Below are 22,023 nucleotides of genomic sequence, written 5' to 3'. Positions count from 1 at the left end.
TCTCCTTGGACAACATGCCTTAATGGTCCACTAGGTATACTTATTGCATGTTGTATAAGAGAATATTGCCCCGCTCATCGTACTTCTCTAGAGTCAATAGGAATTCCAAAGCAGAACGTGACTCTTCCAATCCGAGATAAAATCAAGTATCTTCATAGAGAATGTCTATGCAACAAAGCTCTTCTTCTAATGGAAATTGAGGAATTTCAGAGCTTGGCTTCATTTATTCTTTATAACATTCGATAGATCCTAGGAGAATGTCTCTACAAAATAGATCTTAGACACAAAGTGTTAAATGAAGTCTTAAATGTAAACTTTAATGTCGTATCAGATCATGATTCCATCTTGCTACCATCTGAAACATCAATTGTAGACTTTGCAGAACATGTTTTGATAACGCATAAGACATAACTTTTAACCTTTGTATTTGTTTACATTTAATCAAAATAATTAAGGGTCTTGATTTGTCTTAAGACATAAATATATTTTGACCTAACAATGCCACAAATATAATAAAGGGCACAACAAAAGATTGAAGTTGACAACACTTCACTTTCCACATATTGTCACACACACTAAGGGTATATTAGAAAATGAATGGTAATTGCATTTGAAGATGCAAACCTATTGAAAGTTGAAGTTGTCCATGCGAAGTACTGATGAAAAGCATCATAATAGAAGACTGAAGAAATTGCACAATCTGACCTTGGGCAGTACACTAACACACCAATAATTGTACCTTTACTCAATATCTATGAAGCAAACTTCTTCAGAATGCTTTGGTGCTATGAAGATGCGTTAAGATTAATGAAGTTGTGTTGCTTCAAAAAGGCATATAAGTTGAACTTCATCAAAAGAATCTATACAATTATGAATTTTTTTCTCAACAAACATCAAAATGACTATTTTGATGATACTTTGGAATGCTCATTAGAAAAGTTCCTTAAAATTACTACATTAGAATGGTTCTGCAAGCTATCATTTCATGACAACTATCATGACTATTTACTTGCTCCAGAAGCCTATCAGTTGAGTGGGCTTCACTTCAATGGTCATCTTTGGAGCTATAAATGGATTTTCAAGGGGCATCTTGAGGACAAGTTGAAGCATTCCAACAAGAGAAACTCATGCTTAATCTTTGTGTGAGAAATTTATATTTTCTGCTTCAACCCTCTATATTGAGAGTGACTCACTTTTGTATTAAGCTTGTAATTTGTAATAGATGCTAGATAGAAGTGAGAGACTATATTTCTTGCGTGGAAACCCTCTGTGAGGTGAAAATCTATGTCCGTGCACTTTAAAACACAAAAACCCCTTTGTTGTTGTAAGTCAAACAATGGTTGTCAAGGTTAAAATCCAGTAGTGTTGTTGGTCTAATTGAGGCTAGGTTGAAAGTCTAATAGAAGTATTAGCAGGTTGTTGAAATTCAGTGGTTGGTTGTGTTTGTGAAATCTCATCTTAAAGGGCGAGGACTAGGCGTAGCTCAAGCTTGGGCTGAACCAGTATAAAAATCAATGTGCACTCTTTTTTCTTTCTCCTATTTGCACTATTTTTGAACAAATTTGTTTACTAGTTTTGTTAATCTTTAAAACAGAAAAAACTTTCACAATACACAAAAAACTGAACTAAGTTTATCAAAATCTTTTCAAATAAACAACCTTTTTGAAACAAGAGCTCTGAGTAGAGAATTTTTTTTCTCCAAAATTGCTTGCATCTTTGTTCTAAACTCAGAATAGTTCTTCATTTTCTAGGATTTTAAAATTTTGTAAAACTCCAATTCAACCCCCCTTCTTGAGGTGTTTTTGTCACTTCATTCAAAACGTAGGTATTGGGTTCGACCAAATAGAACAAAAAGCTAAGGAATTAGTAGCTAGCCTATTTAGGAAAATTGTTTTCTTTTTTTATCGGCCTATTTAGGAGATCCGTGACTTGGAAATGGAAGTACACTTGTTTGGAGGATAATGACTATATGGGGTGCTAGACATGGTGGTTCTAGCAGTGCTAATGAGGCAATGCGGAAATGGAGATAAAGGGACTCAACTTGGGTTAATGCTGTGACAGGCTAACAACAACAAAGAAAAAGGGATGGAGAGATTTTATTGAATAACAATCAGAATCCCGTTGAAAATTACATTGTTCTCTTCAAATGCATTATCTAAATACAATGTTAAAGATTTTTTTATCATCATTTTAGTCCTATATAAGGACCTATGTGGTAATATAATGCCCTAGATCTCTAAGGGACTAATTTGGTGACATTAAATCTTTGAAGGAATAGTTTTAGTGACAATCTTTGGAAGACTAATATGATGATCTAAATGTGTTTGGACAGAGCAATTTAGACTCATAATTCATTTTTTTTATAAAGAAAATCATTTATGATAAGAAATCTTATTAGATTTTTGTGAATTGAATATTATTAGATTGATTTGATTTTAGTTTAATGAATCCATTTAAAATTGAATTGGGTGACCAGTTTGAAGTTGTGGACCCGATCAAATCCCAATTCGACCTGCTTATAATTAAAATTACTAATATAAAAATCTTAAACTAAGTAAACCTTATTCTTAAGGTAATATATTACTTATCTTTAGATACATTATTTGAGTTTATCTTTTTCTACTTATTTTAAGATAATAATATTATTTTATAAATGATATTGTGAATACGTACTAATATTTTTTTTATGTTTATCATATGAATAATACAATGTTTTATAAATATTGATTTTTAAAATATCATTGTTATTCTTTCAAAAATATTCTTAGTATTTTTGAGTTTGAGATTTTTTTTTAATTTTTTCTTAACACTTAAAAGATGTATTATCTTAAGATAAATAAGCCATGCCCACGCGTCACCTTCGGGCGTGCATGAACGCGCCAGCTCATTTACTCGCGCACACTTTCACTCTCCCTTCTCTGTTTCTCCTACAATGCGACGCACTCCTCCCACCATCCATTTCATCGCCGCCACCGACACCGCCGCAGCCACCGCCACCTCAATGTCTTCACGCCCACTTGTACTCTCTCTCCTCACACATGTGCTTATCACAGTATCCACACATCCATGCACTCACCAACATAAACGCTCACTTTTTATTATTTTTCGCAGCACCGAGGACGCGGCAGAGGCTTCTCCGGCCGCCCCTACTCCGGCGACGCGCACTTACGCTCCGTCCGCGACGCCAATTTAGGACTCCGCCGTGGCGAGGGCGGAAGCTTCCTGAACCAAACGCCGCACCATCAGAATCCGCCTTACAATCCGAGGCCTCATCCGCCGCCGCCGCCTCACCATCATCGGCCTCAGTTCCGTCCATATCCGCCTCAGTTCCGTCCGCCTCCGCCGCAGTTTCGTCCGCATCCGATGCAATTTCGTCCGCCTCCGCCGTCTGATCACCGGCCGGCGTTTCGTCCGCCGCAGCATCTTCGGCCACGACCGCCAGATTATCGAGACTGGGAGCTTGCTTGGACTCCGCCGCCGCCTCCTCATTGTGGTAACCTCACTCTTGTGCTGCGTGATTGTGGCTTCCGTTTCAATCCTAGGGTTTAGGAAGAAGTTGTTTTAGGCGTATTGTGAAGGCTAATGTTTGTTTCCCAAAAGTTGCTGTATTGCATTGTTCAGCCAGTTAGATTATGATATGAAAACGTAATGTTGAGTGGTTTACTATGAATTCTGGTGGAGCAAGCACTAGCTTTAGGTTCTGACTTTTGATTTTTAATTATTATTTATTCTATAAATCAAACGCCAATAAGGAACAATTTTTGGGATAGATTGTTTGATAAATCGCTCTCGCTTCACTTGTGAATTTGGTCAGTTTGATTCAAAGATGAGGGCGTGTTGTTGGTAGGAAGAATTGTAATGTTCAAAATTTCAATCTTCTGCTTAAAGTGAATCTGAAGTAGGAACTGAATGTACATAAATAAAAATGTTGAGATTGATTATTTATTAGTGTTCCCTCTTGTGGTTTGATTATTTATCAATACTCCTCCTCCGTCCCACTCTCTGTTGCTCATAATTGATTGCTTTGGAAGTATATGTCATCAGACTAATTTAGCTTGTAATTTTTTTTTCTATGCTCAACAGAGCGGTTTAAAGTTCTTTCCTATAATATATTGGCTGACTACCTGGCTTTGGACCACCGGACCAAACTCTATTTTCACATACCTCGACACATTTTGGACTGGCAGTGGAGAAAGAGAAGCATAATTTTTGAGCTGGGGTTGTGGTCTGCTGATATCTTGTGTTTACAGGTTGATCAATTGTATTTATGTCACATATTTATTCCACAGTTCCTAATGCTTACACCTTGGCCAAATATGCTCATTTAACAAGTTTATGATCATGCTCTGTTGTAAAATTTAGTTTTGCTGGCTGATAATTGTGATATGATTCACAGATGTTGTACTTGGCAATCACATTTTAAGATAATGACATATTGTAAGAGAAAATCTTCACTTATAATAATTAATGCCAGAGTTGGAAATTTACATCTTGTCATTTATTATACCTCTTTTTAGGAAAAGAACTTTGCATTGGTTTCTAAACAAAATTTTTCAGTTACATTAACATCTCGGTAAGATTTATGTCTTAGGAATTTTAACATTTTCCTGTGGCCTTCTTTGCTGATCATGGGATCTTTATTTTTTAATTGTGGCGTGTGGGTACCAAAAACATAATGTACCCCAGGGCCCAGAGGCTTTCGCCATGCGAAGGTATGGGGAAGGGTCATTGTACGCAGCCTTACCCTAGCATATGCAAAGAGGCTGTTTCCGGATTTGTATGTGTGGGTACTGCACTCGGAAAATCTTATTGACCATAGAATTGTAAAAATATTTCCTTTTCATTTTATATTATCACTTCCAGGAGGTTGATAGATTTCATGAGTTGGAAGAGGAGTTGAAGCCTAAGGGATATAGCGGCATCTGGAAGGTGGGTTAGAACTTAGAATTGCTATTTGTCTTAAGGTTACATGACATCAGCATCCATATTCTAAACTTTTCTGTTAAGTGCTGCTTGTTCATTTTGATTGATTATTTGAATTAAATTTTGAAAGAAAAATAAACACTTCTGTTGCATTATAATAGTTCTTATAGATGTCTAATAGCATTCTGTCTACTTATAGATGCGTACAGGTAATCCAGTTGATGGCTGTGCAATCTTTTGGCGTAACTCAAGGTTCTCTACTGCTCTACTTTCCTCTGGATGCTACTTCATAATTATCATAGTAGAATTTGTTTTCTTCACTAGTGATTGTTTCACTGAATTCATGCACATGTAATTTTGTGAAGGTTTTTTTTGCCATGCAAAATTATGTGTATCCTTTGCAAAAAAAATTTATATGTGGCTGTGTGCTTTTTTATCCTTATTTATTTGGCTTATACAATTTTACAGCTTAGAATGATATTATCAAATTGTAGTATTCTACAATGAAATGATGTGTGGAAATATGATGTTTAAGCCAGAGTTTTGTCATATTAAAGATGTAATGTCATAATACCAAAAAAAAAAAGATGTAATTTCATTCAGTAATTTATTGACAAAATACAAATTGGAACCATTACTCCTCTGGTATACCTTGAGCGAAGGTGGGTCTTTTCTTTTTATGTATTTTTTTTCTTCATATGATCTTGTTGATACTTGATAGCTCTGTTTCATTTTGCGATTATTTGTATGTTATATATTAGCTTTCCCATATACTTTTTGGGGGTCGAGGGGCCTGACCTGTCTCGATGCTTCCATGATACTTTTGTTTGGAATTTTCTTTATTTTATACTTAATAATCTCATTACCATGATTTATCATAGGTTCAAACTGTTATACGAAGAATGCATTGAGTTTAATAAGCTGGGACTCAGGGATAATGTTGCTCAACTATGTGTACTAGAAGTACGTAATACTTTCATTCCATCCTCTGCTCTGTTCAATTTCTGTTGGCATAAACTGAGAATCTTTAATTGTCTTACTTTTCACCCCTTAATTGACGTGCTTGGATTTCCTTCCAATGTTTTCATCCTACAGTTCATTAATCAAAATGGATCTCTCCCATCCAGGTAATTACTCTTGTTGTTTAGGCTAATTTGATTTGTATATATCTCCTTTTGTATTCCTAAATTTTGAAAAGTGTAAGAATACCTATGTATCATATGCATAGTTATCAAATCTGAATAGAGGCGTGGAATTGTCAACCCCATAAATGATATAGTGGGATGGCTGCTGTACTAGACACAAAGATTACAGATGCAAGACAAATAGTTTATACTACATGCATATAAATACGTATAAATACTCAAAACAATGAATTATCCTGAACTAAAGATATATCCCTGTAATCAAAAGTCATAGTCTAAGCACAGTAAAACATAATTACCATAAAAAAGGAAGAGAGTGGAATTTTAAAAAAAATAACAGGGAGGTTGTGAATGCAAGGAACACAACACAGTGAAGAACACAAACAAAAATGAGCAGATACATGCATGGAAAGAGACTTGTGCTTGTGTAGGAACAGGAACAGAAACCTGTGGGTGTCAGAAAATGCCAGGCTTGGCCACAATATTGGTGAGCTGTGGGTCACAGGTTGGCTCGAAGCAGAGGTTAACTTCTTTGTTTTTTTTTAATTATGCATAATGCATGAATGTACAAGTAAGAAGGATTTCAAACTATCATGTTTCTATTGCCAAAAGTGGAGGAGAAATCCTAGAAATACGTAAAAAAGATTGGAAAACACAAAATGGGGGGGGCAAAGAGGAAACCTGTTTCAGTATTATGGCCGCAACAGCTATGACTATGAGTTGCTGCCATATATAAAAGCCTCAATCCACTTTGCTCAGCTCTGGATAGTGCCATTATAGAATTATTTGACTAATTTGATCATATAATGAAAATATAATGAAAGTAATGCCCTACAAGCTCCTGTACCGGCCAGTTACTGCAACCATTTATAGTATCCATACGATGAAATTATCGCCTTCTGCTTGTTTCAACAGTAAGAAAACCACAATCTCCACTCCATCCTCTTTTAAAAAAGATCTGTCTCATCTAGCATCTCACCTATCCCACAAATAGAGAAGAAACAGTTTTACTTTTTCAGAAACTTATTTTACTTTTCAAAAATTAAAGGCAACAAGTTAAAATTAATAAATGGAATTTAGTTTTAATTGAGGTCAATATTACAGTAATCGTGCTTAAAAAGCTTGGATGGTCCTTTTTTTTTGAGAAATAAGACATTTTGTTATGAAATAGGCTCACTAGAGTATTTTATTCTGTTGGCATATTATATTAGGATGGTTTACTGGGGTTGGGATTATTTGAGCTGACCTTTGATTGTATTAGGAATTTAGGATGCTTGCAGCTTTTCTTGTAATAACTGAGAAGTTTCATTGCCTTCAGTTCTTCCTTCTCATTTTTAATTATTATTAATTTTTTTACCATGGGAATTTTTGCCTTCTCAGTATATCATAACATAACTTAAATGTAACATTCTGCAGCTTGACAGGGTCTAGTAAAGTTGTGGTTTGCAACATTCATGTGCTTTACAATCCTAACAGGGGAGAAATTAAGCTTGGCCAGGTATGCACTGCCTGCTTGACATAACATTTTCTCATTTTGATGAAGCCATCTAAGATTCTGATACTGTAGTGTCTAAATATGATTTCAAATTCTTGTAATTTCTTTTTCCTTATATTTATTTCGAGCAGGTTCGAGTGCTGCTTGATAAGGCTAAAGCCGTTTCTAAACTCTGGAATGATGCCCCTGTAGCTATCTGTGGGGATTTTAATTGTACTCCCAAGGTTAGTTTTTCTATCATGCTTTTTCATTGTCATTATGTATAATGTTATCACAGCCTTTATGATATCAGCCATTTTTATCTTGTCTCAGAGTCCATTATATAACTTTATATCAGAACAGAAGGTATACTCTTTACTCTTTACTCTTTAGTTCTTTTCTTCCTCTGACCTTGATGTTAAACACAAAAAATGATATCTTTATATTATCACAGTTAGATCTGTCCGGAATAGATAGGAATAAGGTATCAGGACAAGCTTCTGCTACAATTCATGCATCAAAGCTCTATTATGGTCCTAATTCTAGGTAGACTTTTGCATTTGAGACATTTATTGGATTTCTTGCTTTATTCAAGAAATATCTGTTAAAATATTTTAAAATTTTGCAGTGAAATATCTGCTAATGGTTCAGTTCAGGCAACATCCACTGAAGGTGACAAAGAAGACATTGAACAAAATAATTCTCGGTTGGACACGAGGGACCTGGACACTAAATGTCACAGTTTGGATAATCAACATACTCAGACTGTTTCAGATATGTCTGTTAACTCTTGTACAAATGTTGATTGTGGAAAGGAAAGTGATGCATATGCAGGAAAAGATACTCAGGAAACTTCTGTTGACCATTCTAAGGTCTCTTGTGAAGTTGGTAGCATAAAAGAACCTAATCCTTCTTATAGTGAAGGTAGGATCCATATTGATCATGTAAATGGTGACATTCATGACATTACACCCGTGACCTTCTCAGCTCCTGAAGAAGTTCACAGTGATGCAACTTGGCTTGGCAGCAATGAACATATACCAAATGCTGTCCCAACTTCAAATAAAGAATTATTAATTGAAGAATCCAACTTGCATGTGCCTGAAGGGAATAAACATGTGGAGTTTGACTGTGCCCCAACCTCTCTCCAGGAAGATGATCAATCTTCCAAGATGAGGATTGATCTTGAGTCGATAGATCTAGACAATATAGAAATTTCTTCAACTAAACCATCCAGCCAGACTTCAGTTTCATGTGTATTTGAAGATGAAGATAGTCCATCTCATGAAGAAATTGATAATGACCAAAATAACAGCTCATCAACTTCATATCTAGTTGACAAATTACATCACTTGTCCAACATTACCTTTCCACCAGACATGAAAGAGAAATCATTCTTTGATGAGATGGATAAAACCATTATAGGTGGTGAAAGTGAAGATGGCAGCCGTTTTGTATCTTCCTTGCATAATGCTGGAGAAGTGGCTTTTGATCTTGGCTCATCAATGAAATCAGATCTTGAAAAGCCATATCAATCTGAGGAATTAGATTCTGCTTCCAACAACTTGTTGCTGCCCGTAGAAAGCATTGAAATGGAGGATTACTTATCTCCAAGGCAGATTTCTGAATCCATTAATTCAGAGCAAGCTACTTATACTCCAGCATTGTGGACTCCTATGGAGATAGAAACTGCAACAGGAAATGCAGACTGCACCTTCTTGGAGCACCCTTTACAGCTTAGGAGCACATATACTGAAGCTATGGTAGATCTAAAAGGATCTTCTGCACATTTTCTTTGAATTTCACTTTTATATACAAGCTATCACATCTTACATCTCATATTTAAAAGCTACAGTTAAAGACTTAAAAGTTGTATTTCCTTAAAACTTGTAAACTAGGTGCTCTTTCATATTATCTTATTGTGTACTAATCTCCCTTTGTATAAATGCAGGATTGTTCAGGGACTAGAGACCCCCATGGAGAGCCTCTGGTAACCAGTTATAATAGACGCTTCTTGGGAACTGTTGACTACATTTGGTTGGTGCTAAATTCTTCAAGTTTATCTGCTACTGTTTTGCTCTGCTGTGCTCTTTTTTTAATTGTAAAATCACAATAATTGCTCTGCTGCCATTGCTAAAGTTCTTATAGTTGCATGATATTCTTTTCATTAACATGGCTGATATGTGCATTTGAGTTTCAGTATGCATTCAAAATAATTGGCTGTATACTTAGCATGCTTAATTCAATGAAAGGAGTTAATAGGAATGCATTTTTTCTTTCCGTTGATTTGTCACTTAGGCGGTCTGAAGGTCTTCAAACAACCAGAGTTCTTGCTCCGATATCTAAACATGCCATGCAATGGACTCCGGGTTTCCCAACTAAGGTAAGAACTTCATAGTTTTGTGTGAATGATTGCAGATGGATGGGGTTCATAAGTGGGTTTTTTGGGACTTTTCTTTCACTCGTTATCATTATGTGTTACCCCCAACTCAGATAAGAGGCTATTGTTGTGAGGTTGCGACTTCAGAGGTGGATTCTTTCAGTAATAGAAGTTTAATGTACAGGGGGCGGGCATGCGCTCTCATCCTTGCTTGACTAGACCATTTTTTTCATACAATTTAGGTTTCCACGATAACCATAAGTGTTCATAACTGAACTGGATTCCTTTCATGTATAATTTCCCTTGCTGCATCCCTTGATTTTGCACACTGCTGCTTGAATGTGTAACTTCTGATTTTCAACTTTTTCTTTTCTTATCTGTTGTACAGAAATGGGGTAGTGATCATATTGCATTGGTTACCGAGTTGGCTTTCTTGAAAGACAGTACCGACACTAGCAACGATGTTAAATAGCAGTTTATTCGATCACCTGTGGGCTTATGCCATTGTTAGATCATCTGATGTGGTGCCAAGGCTTGGCCAGATTTTGACACCCTCAAGTGAAAATGTCAAGTCACATCCACAATTTTCATCGACACTCTTTCATTTGGATCCAAATCCCGTTCCTTAAGTTGCCCCCCTTAAAGTTTTATGTTTTAGGGAAGTTTAAAGGTTCTTTTGCAAAGGCTGAGACGTGTTTCTTTGTAAATTAAATATTTATTTTGATCCTCGTGTCACTTGTGCCTCGTGTCACTCGTGTACATTTAATAAAAACTAGCTCATGATATACAAATCTATATGCTGTTTTTTTTAGCTGTTAGTTAACTGGTTAAAAGATGGAATGGTTGGTGTCTTGGTGATATGATATTTGCTCAAATTTAGAGTTGTCGTTTTGTCCAGAATAATGTTACCCGATGAAACCGTTTGATGATTCAACAATGGGGATTTAAAACACTGTTTTATGATTCCTTATCTACGGTTTCCTTAATCGTTGGGACATCAACTAATGCGACATTGAGGAAAAAAAAATTATGAAGCTACGAATTATGATTCGGCTTAAATATATTGGTCGATGTAAATTTGTATTTTTTTATTTATTTTGGTTACATAAACTTTTTTTTTTTGTTTATTTTTAGTTTTTGTATGTTTGTGTTTTTTTTTTTTTAATTTTGATCCCGCTAAGATAGTTTTTATTTTTAGTCTTCGTGAGTTTTTATTTTTTTTAATTATGATATAGGTAAGTGCAAACTTATAGAAATTATAAATATAAGAATTGAAATCTTAAAAAGATTAAAATTGAATAAACACAAATTTATATGGACTAAAAATGAAAAAAATTATAAAACTAAAAGTAAAAAAACAAAAACTTATAGTAACTAAAATTAAGAAAATGAACTTATTGCTATCAAAAAAAAAAAAAAAATACTAACTTACAAGCCTTATCATTCTTCTAACATTTTTTTCACTCTGTTATATGCGCATGTTTGGCCATTGATTTTGAACAATAATATTTTTTTTCTTAGCCTCTTAAAAAGCTTACAAAAAATATTTTAATTAAATTAAGAAACTGAGAAAGTTACTTTAAAAAATTTGAATTTTCAATTCGGATCAAAGTTAACAAATTTATTCAGTTTCCTTAAAAAAATTATTCAGTTTATTTCTTTTTTTGTATTGAAAATTATTCATTTTAATTCAAACTAAATTTGTGTAATAATTTTATGAAATTAATTTTTTTTCATGGAATTGTAACACTGTACATTTTCTAAAAAAATTATATCTTATCAATTTTTTAGGGATATGATGTATTTATATATTTATTAGGTTTTAATTTTTAATTATATACTTTAAGCTATAATAAAATACTGTAAAAGATAGTATTAAAATGTTTATTTGATGCCTTCTAATTAAATTAAAAATAATGACACAAAAATTGAATAATCCAACTAATTCAAACCACTCTTGTATACAAAAATAATGATACTTCCAGGTTTCAAACTAACACATTTATCAGTTGCATCTTTGAATCTAGTAAAGCTAAAATATAATAGCACCAAGAAACTGGCAGCAAAAGCCTTTCCTTCACACATTCACAATTTTAAGGCAATTAAAAAGGCAAAAAGACAATAGCTTTAACGAGACACAAGAACCATCTTCCACAATAAAGACTAGACAGACAGGCAGTATCATCTAACATGCAGTACCATAGCACAAAAGTCAGCACATCAGTTCACAAAATTCAAATGAAGAAATCAGAAATTTTCAGATTTCTTTTGAAGGATGGTTCTAGTTCAACCAAACTAATAATGCAAGGGGCAAATTATCCACAGGTAAAAGATATAATTAAATTTACAGTGATTTTCATCTTTGATTCAAATAACTTATAAGTTATAAACCTTCCTCATTCCTTCGAAGATTTGTTGATAAGGGACTTGTGGATATGAGGAATAACACCTCCACCAGCTATTGTTCCTTTGATGAGGGTATCAAGTTCTTCATCTCCACGGATGGCAAGCTGTAGATGTCTTGGGGTAATACGCTTCACCTTCAGATCCTTGCTCGCATTGCCAGCCAACTCCAACACCTCTGCAGTTAAATACTCCAGGATGGCAGCAGAATAAACTGCAGCTGTTGCCCCAACTCTTCCATGTGCTGTCACCCTTGACTTCAGAAGACGATGAATGCGTCCAACAGGAAACTGCATCAAAAGATATTCAAGATGATAGACACAAGGGATGAAGTTAAGCAGATTATGATTATGCTTAGAAACAAGGGAGTATTAAACACAAACAGAAGTTCATAGTGATTTGTATCAATACTATGCAATCCAAGAATCAAAGAAATACGTTAATTAACCACTTGCAAGTTGCAACATTAGCTATGTTAAGCGATAACTCACTTGCCCTTCATTCAACCCCCGAAACATTTTTTTTAAAACAAAAATCTTGAGCTAAAAAGAAAATTGTCATTACTCAGTTATAGATCCAGACATTCAGTTACATAATTCAAAGATAATGGCCAATCCCAAAACAAAATCATTTTTATAGAAGAACCTACTGTAGCCATGGTACCTTGGAGTATGGATGAAGTGAATTAAACACATTACTGACTTACTAGTAGCACGTGGATTGCTCATTGACATAAATTTTTTGACTCTATAGTTCTTCCAAAATCATTTAATCCAGTAAACAAAAATTGGTCCAAGGAAGACAAGGGCACACCTAACATTAACCAGAAAAGGTCCAAAAAACCTCCTCAAAGACACTAACACTACACTCCAACCAAATGCACCAAAGGAGGATAGCATGGATTGCACATAGACACAAACTCCTACCTCTACCAAAATCGGCAATACTACAAGCAAGCAAACATTAGTCCAAGGACCTAGAGAACAACAAGCAATAGCCAAAAATGCCAAACAACGTATTCCACAAAAAAACAGTAGAACATAGTAAAAACAAACAAGGGACACCAATGCCAAAAAAGTGCCAACTTTATGTCACAAACCTTCTTTTACCATTACACAAAACAATTACCTTCCATGTTCACTAGGGAAATCTGGACATGACCCGTCATTTCAATTCAACAAACAGATGCAAGATAAGCATAACTCAGGCCAGGGCCTAGTCTTAATTGAAACTCCAAGAAAATCAGACAAACAGAACGAAATGGACTCATCAGTTTACAAACAAACAACCACAAATCAAGGTAACATGAACTAAAAGGAAGAAAAACAAACAAATGGAGATCGAACCCCTTCCCAACAAAACATGCACACCATCAACACCACACAGCAATTGTCAGATGAAGACATCATCTAATTCTCAAACTTAGGGCGTCTTGGTTGGGTAGACAGAAAATGGGTCATCGAAAAACTGAAAAATTGAGAATGAAAACCTCTTCATAGGTGTAAAATTAAAAAAAAAAAAGTACCTCATTTTCACTCATGGTTAATTTTCTTTTTACCAGAACTCAAAAACCATAAACTAATAAAACTACCAAAAAATTCTAGTTGTCCTTTCCCTATCAAGAAAAGAAAAGAAAAAACCTATTCCTCAGACAAAGAGAAACAAGATAAATGTAGTAAACATGTGGATCCAAAAGAAAAAGACTGAGAAAGATGAAATTTTGTGACAGCGTGATAAGTGGGAAACACAAAATGATCAAACTTTGAAGAAGAGAGAGAATGTGAGAGAGGAACCTGAAGACCGGCTCTTGAGGAGCGAGAAATTGGTTTTTTCTTATCTTTGTCCTTAGCAGTTATCAAACCCTTTGCGCCTTTCCCTGACATGTCGAGCTTTCAATCTTTCAACCGCGCCTTTCCCCTTCTCAGCCACAGCACAGCGTTTTCTATTCTAGGCTTTATCAAGGAACATGTCATGAATTACCCCTGCCTCTTTTCATGTTCCAACACTTAAAAAAAAAAAAAAAAAACTAGTCATGTACCTTGCGTACTTCGATTTCCCGTTAGTTTCGAGAGCAATTTACATAATTTTATAAGTCATTGTTATGTTTATCATAAATATATATTTTAGTGTAATGCGTTTTTTATAGCAAAATGAAAAATATATAAAAATATACATATTTTTGAATGAAAGTTTTTATTATTTGTTTTTAATAAGATCTTTTTGATAAAAGAATAGAATTTTCTCAAATATAGTTGCATATAAGTTAAAGTTAATATTTTTTTAAAGAATATAGAGTATTAGAGATAGAGGAAATAAAATTTTAATAAAAGAAAGTGACTAGTTTTAACCCGTAAGATACTTCGGTTGCTTGTGGTCTAAAAAGGAGCATTGATGACATTTCCATAGTCCTTGTTTAGTGTTTAGACCATGACATGTGTGGTCTATCTGTCTTGCAACACGTGGCTTAATATTTATTTTGTGTTTGACCCTCCTCCGTCTTTCTCTTTATCTTCTATCTTCTATCCTCTTTTTTCTTTTTGGTTTAATTACTTATTTAGTTTTTATAGTTTTCAAACTTATCTCTTTTAGTCATTGTAATTAATAAGTGGATTTTTTAGTTCTTATAGTTTATCTTTTAATTCTCAATAGGTTCCTTACTGTTAAAATTGTTTAACATCGTTAAATAATGTTGGCCAAGGACCTTTTGTATAGCATGAGTTTTTAATTGGGAGGGAACTCAATAGTTCTTAAGCGTGCAAAGGAAGGAAGTCCCACTCAGAACTCTCACTCAAAACTCTCACTTGCACATCAGTAGAACGCTCACCGACGACAGGTGTGTTTTCGTTGCTCTTCTTGCATCGCACCGACTTTTGATTGCATTTTCAATTCATCTCACTCTCAGCCACTCAAAACTCATTGCGATTTGCTTCATTAGTTAGTAGAAGGAGTCCATCAAGGTTGATTTATTGTGAGTGTGGAAGGAGGTTAAGGTTGTTTATTTCATGAACTGAAAGGAATTTGGGGCAGATTCTTCACATGCCCAAATTACAGGATATTTCCTCTTCAATTTTAACTTTTATTTAATGTATAGGGTTCTATTTTGGGTTTTTGTAATTTGTATGGGTTGTGTTTTACAAGAGAGTTAGAGTTGTGGCTATTTCTGGTGGATGGATGAGGCAAGGTGATGTAGCTCCATGTGGAGCTTGTAGGCCTTGGATCTTCTTCATTAATGGAGTCCTTTGCTTCTTGAAGATCATGGCAGTGGAATGGAGAAGGGAGAAAGATGATTTGAGACGCCACTTCAAGGAGAAGATGAGTTAAGAAGAAGCTCACCACCATAAGAAGCCATGGATAAGAGCTTGAAGGAAGAAGATGAGTGGAGGGAGAGGAAGAGAAAGAGCACGAAATTTTGTGCCTCAATTGAGGTTTGAACTTTGAAGTGTAATTCTCAAATCATCAAAGATGAAAAAATGCACACACATGACCTCTATTTATAGCCTAAGTGTCACACAAAATTGAAGGGAAATTTGAATTTCTATTCAAATTTTACTTGAATTTTGAAATTAAATTTGTGGAGCCAAATTTTGGAGCTAAAATTTCACTAATTATGATTACTGAATTTTAGCTATGGTTCAGCCCACTAATTCAAGATCAAGTCAAAGATTCTCCACTAAGTGTGCTTAGGTGTCATGAGACATGTAAAGCATGAAGGACATGTACAAAGTGTGACTATATGATGTGACAATGAGGTGTAGTAAGCAAATGCTCACCTCCCCCTCTAAAATTTAATTGGATTGGGCTTCTCCCAACTCAATTAAATTTATTTTCTAACACACACATCAAATATTCACTTAATGCATATGAAATTACAAAACTACCCCTAATACAAAACTAGTATAGATGCCCTAAAATATAAGGGCTGAAAAATCCTACATTTTCAGGGTATCCTACCTACATTATGGAGCCCTAAATACAAGATCCAAAAATAATGAAATCTTAATCTAATATGTACAAAGATAAGTGGGCTCATACTTAGCCCATGAACCCGAAATCTACTCTAAGGCTCATGAGAACCCTAGGGCCTTTTGTTGCATCTCTGACCCAATCTTCTTGTAGTCTTCTATCCAATGCCCTTGGGGGGTAGGATTGCATCACAAGGTCTGAACATGTGCAACAATTGATTGAAGAACATGAACAAGTTATTGTGTACTTGAAGAAAAAGATTGTTGTTTTGAAGATGTTATCATGTTATCCTTAGGGCCTTTTTTTGTTTGTAATGTTCGGTGTTGTTCTTGTTTCTCAATTTATGGGTAAACAAGTGTATCAAAATAGCTAGTAAAATTAGGTATTTTAGATTTGAAAGAAAGTCATTGTATTGTAATGTAGTGCAACCAATTTATCGAAGTTAATGAAATGTTTATTTTATGTTGAATCCAATACTGAAGAATTCGCTAATGTTGAACATAATTGAAAGAGAAAATGTGAACAATTGATAGAATATTAAAGTCATTCATTGGCCCCTAAACAAGATTGGAGTGTGATAATAATAAAAGACAAAAAAAATAGTATGCAAGCCAATTACATAGTGGTCCCTAAACACTATGCAAGCCATGTGGGGGCAGCAAACCACACTTAAAGACAAAAAAGTAACACCCCACAATACAAGTATACATTTTTCCCAAAAAATAAAACACAGTGACCATCTAAAATTTCAATCAGTTTTCTTCCAAGATGCATTCTTCACAACATCTTGCAATTGTTGTAGGGTGATGGCTTGCTTTCCCTTCATTGGAGGCCTTTACTCTTGATCTATAGTTTGGGCCTAAAGTCGCTTTTTGCAGTTGTTGATGCTTGGGTTTGAGATTGTTGAGTGTGCATATTGCTTGTTTTGAGTGGTTGAGTATGAGATTGTTGAGTGCTGGAGGGTTGGGTTTGCTGACTTGTTGAAGTGGTTTTGTTTTTCTTATTTATTGATGTCGCAACTTTAGGTTTCTTTGGAGGAGCATTTGATTTAGGGATTGTCATGTTTTGACACCCTTTTGTTGTGCCCAAATGTGCCACACCTACTGCACCTCAAAGATGTGTTTGTCCTCTTTAGCTTATGAGGTTTTGGTGCTTCATCATTTTCTCTTCTCCTAGCCTTCTTTGGTATGCCAATTGGGACTCTAACTTGAGGGGGTAAGACAGTTGGGAGTCCAGTTTGCTGCCACATATCTTCTCCATTAATTGGTTCCAGAATGGGTGCATAACAATTTATATAAGTATTCACATGATAATATGGATGAACAGAGTCAGATGGTAGCAATCTACGGTCAAACATTGCTGCCATTGCATTCCTACAAAATACATTACATACTTAGATATAATTGTCTTATAGTCAAACATTTCATGAAATTAAGAAGCTTGAATAACTACCTACATGGTATTCCAGTCAACTACCAAAACCTGCAAGAGCAACTTTTCTCATCTAGATCGACCTTGAATGCAAGTGGGTATTTTTGAACCTCAAATTTTGGACCACCACCCCAAACCACACTCCACTTTGAATATGCCAACACCTCTTGATCTAATCTCTTCATGGGCCTTGGACACACTTTTTGACCCTTTGCCTTTTGTTTCTCTCCTAATTTTCTATTTTTTGCAAATCTAGTCATTGTATACACTCTTATCCATTCTAGCATAGCTACGATGGGTTGCTCCCTAGCTTCCAAAATCCTACCAATAAAAGCCTCTGATATGTTTGTTGGATCAAGTGGCCTCAGAATAATTAAGAAGGGGGGGGGGGTGAATTAATTATTAATGTACCTTGACTAATTAAAACTTATCCTTCTTAATGTTACTAGATTCAATTAGGCTTTTACTACCAAGTTAAAAAAGTAAAGAACAATAATTGAAACTTAACCAAAAGTAAAAGCGATAATTAAAAGTGCACAGTGGAAATTAAAGAGTATAGGGAAGAAGAAGACAAACACAAGAATTTTATACTGGTTCGGCAACAACCCGTGCCTACATCCAGTCCCCAAGCAACCTGCGGTTCTTGAGATTTCTTTCAACCTTGTAAAAACCTTTACAAGCAAAGATCCACAAGGGATGTACCCTCCCTTATTCTCTTTGAACAACCAAGTGGATGTACCCTCCACTTGAACTGATCCACAAGAGATGTATCCTCTCTGGTTCTCAGTTACAACAACCCAAGTAGATGTACCCTCTACTTGTACCACAAAGGATGTACCCTGCAATGTGTTAAGACAAAGAATTCTCAGGCGGTTAGTCCTTTGAATCTTTGTAAGGGGAAACAAAAGATATCTTAGGCGGTTAGTCCTTTGAAATCTTTTGTTTAAGGGAAAGGGAAGAATCAAAAGAATTCTCAGACTGAGTCCTTTTGAATTCTCTTGGAAAGGGAGAAGGGAGACACAAAAGAATTCAGGCGGTTAGTCCTTCGTTCTTTTGGAAAAGGGAGAAGAGAGACACAAAAGGAATTCAGGCGATTAGTCCTTGTTGAATTCTTTTTGGCAAAGAGAGAAGAGAATGAAAAGATATAGCACACTTTTGTTTTCTGCAGAATTTTCACTTGTAGAAGAACAAGGTTTGAAAAACAAAAAACTTAAAAAGCTTTTTGGCAAAGGAAGAAGAAGAAAGATGAGTAGCAAAGGTTTCAAGATTTCTCAAAAGTTGTTCAAGAAGTTCTAGTTGTTATTTAAAATAAAAGTCAAGGTCTTACTTTTATTTGACTTTTATTGACTCTTCATGTCTGGTCAATAAAACCATTGGAAGAGTTATAACCTTGAGAAAATCTTGAGAAAACCATTGGAAGAGTTACATCGCTTGACTTTTTATTCAAAACTTGTCACTGGTAATCGATTACCATAACCATGTAATCGATTACACAAAACATTTTATGAAAAGATGTGACTCTTCACAATTGAATTTGAATTTCAACGTTCAGATACACTGATAATCGATTACCAATATATTGTAATTGATTACACTATTTAGAAATCATTTGGAACGTTGAAAATTTAGTTAAAACTTTTTGAAATCAAATTCTATCACTGGTAATCGATTATAGGAAAATGGTAGTCGATTACCAGAGAGTAAATACTCTGGTAACTTAGAAAAAATTGAGAAAACTTTTCTTGTAAAACAAAACTGTGCTATGTTTGGTTTTTGAAAAATCCTTTTCAATACCTCCCTTGTGAATTCATCTTCTCTTGAATCTTGTTTTTTCTTGATGTCTTTTCTTGAATCTTGAAATCAATCTTGATTTTGAACTTGTTGACTCAATCTTGACATCGTTCTTTTGGGCTTTTTGTCATCATCAAAACTACTTGAATCATACTTGATTCATCATGATGAAGCTTGCTTCTACAATGTTGTTCATGATCATATCACACCTGGAGTACTCTGACATGTGAGCCTTTGACCAAAATCTTAGGTCAAGCTGCATCAACCAATCATGTGCCTCCTTAGAGACCTAAAATTACAAGTCGTATCAATTTTTTCAAGTCATATGCATATCGGTTTTTAGAAATTAAAATTATAATATGCATATCAGTTTTTAGAAGTTAAAATTAAGATAAGAAATTTGAACCTATATTCAGATAAGTTTTTAGAACGTAAAATTATAAGTCATATTCAGAACAAAAATTAGAAGGCATGCTTTAATCAATTTTTAGAAGTCATATTGAGAATAAAAATTAGAAGGCATGCTTTAATCAGTTTTTAGAAGTCATACCTATTTTAGCATAATCATTTTTTGCTCCTAATCTCCTATATATGTAGCTTTACAAGCTGCCAACATCTTGTCCCTAAGAATAACACCACCTCCAAAATATTTCTTCATGTTTGCATACATGCCTCACACACACCCTATGTTCAAAAACTAGTAGCAGTTCCTGCAAAGCTGGGACCAATCCCTGTGCAATAACTTGTTATCAGACATGTATTAACCAAATAAAATAAAATTTGAATGAAAGCATACAAGATCATACCTTCTGTTGGTCTAAAATGAAGACCCACTTCTTCTCATGACCAATATCATTTAACAAGTTTTGTAGAAACCACTTCCAAGAGTCTTTGTTCTCGCTTTCAACAACAACCACGTTAAGAGGATAATACTGGTCATTGGGATCTTGACCCATTGCCACCAACAATATACCACCAAAAGGTGTTTTTAAGAAACAATCATCAAGACCAATAATAGGCCTACATGCTTGCAGAAATCCTTGCTTTACAACATGACACATATAAAATCGCATAAATAATTCTCCACTACCATATGCAGATGGCTCAGTCAATAATAACAACATTGAATCGGGCTGAGACCTTCTAACTTCATTAGCATAATCCCACAATTTATTGTATTGCTTCGCATAATTTCCTTGCACCTTTTCCTTTGCAATCCTTCTTGCCCAATATGCCTTCTTACTAGATATTTTTACATAGTATCTTTCACTGACTTTTTGAATCACTGCATTAATTGACATGTTAGGGGTATACTTCAAAGGTTCTATCAATTTTTCTGCAATCCATTTGCTTGATGCCAATTTACCACCACTAGACCTGGCACATGTGTGCTTTTCATTGTAAGTCTTCATGCTATATGTTGTTGATCCACCAACCTTACTCACATATGCCACCCATTGACAACCATCTTGACAAATCACCCTACATCTAACATTGTCATTTTTCTTGAATTTCACCCCAAAACCATGCAGGTTTGCATATTCTTTGATGACTGCCTTAAACTGACTAATTGAATCAAACTCCATACCAACCTCAAAATTAAAATCTCTTCCCATTTCATGAGGTTGAAATCTCTTGGAAACTGGTTTTATTGATATATCTTTACCATTAATTGGTGCTATAGTAAGTGCATAATAATCATCATCTTCTTCACTTGCTATATTAGATTCTAATTTATCAGTATCATATTTAGCATCCAAGTCATCCTCATCATCGCTATCATTTTCATCATAATTATCATCATCTCCCTTATCTTCATCAGTTTCCTTATCCCTATCATCCAAGTCAACCTTGTCAACCTTTCCATCACTGTCTTTTCCATCAATGACATCGTTCCCTAAATCTCCTTCAACTATGGGTTTTCCCCCCTCATCAATAGTCAACAAAACTCCCTCTGTCATGTGTGAAGTATGATCAATATATACTTCAACATGTTTTTGAATCAAATCCATAACAATCTTAACAATTTTCCTTGCTCCATCATCATTCCAAACTTTAACAAGATCTTTATCCAACCTTATTCCAAGTTGGCGATAGAAAATCTAAACAGAACCTTTATAACCCCATTTTAAAGCTCAAGGTTATCTCTTGCAATGAACAGTCATCTGGATCACATTTACTCATCAGAAAGGTTTTACCCCCAACATAATTCAACTCAAGACCATGTGACTTTGTTGGTATATTCACAAAGTGACCACCATGATATATAGTAACAGAAAAAGTGTTTGGATACAAGCCTATACCATGAGCACAACAATCAACGATTAGATGATGCAGTCACATGCTATAATACCCTAAACAAGCTTCAAAATGATTCAACAACAAAAAAATATAATAAACAAAAAATAGAGATGAAGAAAATTAAACAAAAATCTAATTGATAACAAAATCCAAACTTACTTGTTGTTCGGTAGTCGACATTATCCTCAACAATCGACATTATAACAACAAAC

The 22,023-nt window shown here is 34.8% G+C and overlaps 3 protein-coding genes across 5 annotated transcripts; 1 reads left to right on the top strand and 2 right to left on the bottom strand.

Annotated features, from left to right (window-relative positions):
* Positions 1–2,868: 2,868 nt before the first annotated feature.
* On the top strand, positions 2,869–10,733 carry LOC100810446 (carbon catabolite repressor protein 4 homolog 6). Its single transcript, XM_003545452.4, has 15 exons — positions 2,869–3,019; positions 3,112–3,493; positions 4,084–4,250; positions 4,864–4,929; positions 5,123–5,175; positions 5,805–5,886; positions 6,019–6,050; positions 7,485–7,566; positions 7,695–7,787; positions 7,876–7,908; positions 7,997–8,088; positions 8,171–9,305; positions 9,494–9,579; positions 9,841–9,925; positions 10,311–10,733. The coding sequence occupies exons 1-15, from the start codon at positions 2,933–2,935 to the stop codon at positions 10,392–10,394; spliced, it is 2,559 nt and encodes an 852-aa protein (XP_003545500.1). The 5' UTR covers positions 2,869–2,932; the 3' UTR covers positions 10,395–10,733.
* A 1,246-nt stretch (positions 10,734–11,979) lies between these two features.
* On the bottom strand, positions 11,980–14,437 carry LOC100500629 (uncharacterized). Of its 3 annotated transcripts, XM_006595458.4 has the most exons (3): positions 14,364–14,437; positions 14,119–14,277; positions 12,104–12,615 (listed from the first exon to the last, which is right to left on the bottom strand). In XM_006595458.4, exons 2-3 carry the CDS (start codon positions 14,206–14,208, stop codon positions 12,319–12,321), a joined length of 387 nt encoding a protein of 128 aa, XP_006595521.1. In that variant the 5' UTR covers positions 14,209–14,277; positions 14,364–14,437; the 3' UTR covers positions 12,104–12,318. The 3 variants fall into 3 exon arrangements, with proteins under 3 accessions (NP_001237054.1, XP_006595521.1, XP_006595522.1); NM_001250125.2 differs by lacking the exon at positions 14,364–14,437 and having other exon boundaries at positions 11,980–12,615; positions 14,119–14,304; XM_006595459.4 differs by lacking the exons at positions 14,119–14,277; positions 14,364–14,437 and adding an exon at positions 13,672–14,094.
* Positions 14,438–17,336: 2,899 nt separating this feature from the next.
* LOC102668754 (uncharacterized) lies at positions 17,337–21,471 on the bottom strand. The gene is made up of 3 exons (XM_006596644.1): positions 20,317–21,471; positions 19,720–19,799; positions 17,337–17,661 (listed from the first exon to the last, which is right to left on the bottom strand). The coding sequence occupies exons 1-3, from the start codon at positions 21,469–21,471 to the stop codon at positions 17,337–17,339; spliced, it is 1,560 nt and encodes a 519-aa protein (XP_006596707.1).
* Positions 21,472–22,023: the final 552 nt, after the last annotated feature.

The sequence above is a fragment of the Glycine max genome, chromosome 14 (assembly GCF_000004515.6).
Source record: "Glycine max cultivar Williams 82 chromosome 14, Glycine_max_v4.0, whole genome shotgun sequence".
NCBI lineage: Eukaryota > Viridiplantae > Streptophyta > Magnoliopsida > Fabales > Fabaceae > Glycine > Glycine max.
This window is presented reverse-complemented; position numbering and strand designations above follow the sequence as displayed.

Excerpts from the sequence above, each read along its gene's own strand:
- LOC100810446 (XM_003545452.4), top strand. The coding sequence starts at position 2,933 with ATGCGACGCACTCCTCCCACCATCCATTTCATCGCCGCCACCGACACC. Across the intron at positions 5,887-6,018 it reads CTCAACTATGTGTACTAGAA|TTCATTAATCAAAATGGATC; the intron begins GTACGTAATACT and ends TTCATCCTACAG. Across the intron at positions 7,567-7,694 it reads GAGAAATTAAGCTTGGCCAG|GTTCGAGTGCTGCTTGATAA; the intron begins GTATGCACTGCC and ends TATTTCGAGCAG.
- LOC100500629 (XM_006595458.4), bottom strand. The coding sequence starts at position 14,208 with ATGTCAGGGAAAGGCGCAAAGGGTTTGATAACTGCTAAGGACAAAGAT. Across the intron at positions 12,616-14,118 it reads CCTCAAGAGCCGGTCTTCAG|TTTCCTGTTGGACGCATTCA; the intron begins GTTCCTCTCTCA and ends CTTTTGATGCAG.
- LOC102668754 (XM_006596644.1), bottom strand. The coding sequence starts at position 21,471 with ATGACAGAGGGAGTTTTGTTGACTATTGATGAGGGGGGAAAACCCATA. Across the intron at positions 19,800-20,316 it reads TCATTTTAGACCAACAGAAG|GTCTCTAAGGAGGCACATGA; the intron begins GTATGATCTTGT and ends TTGTAATTTTAG. Across the intron at positions 17,662-19,719 it reads CACATGTCAGAGTACTCCAG|GAATGCAATGGCAGCAATGT; the intron begins GTGTGATATGAT and ends TGTATTTTGTAG.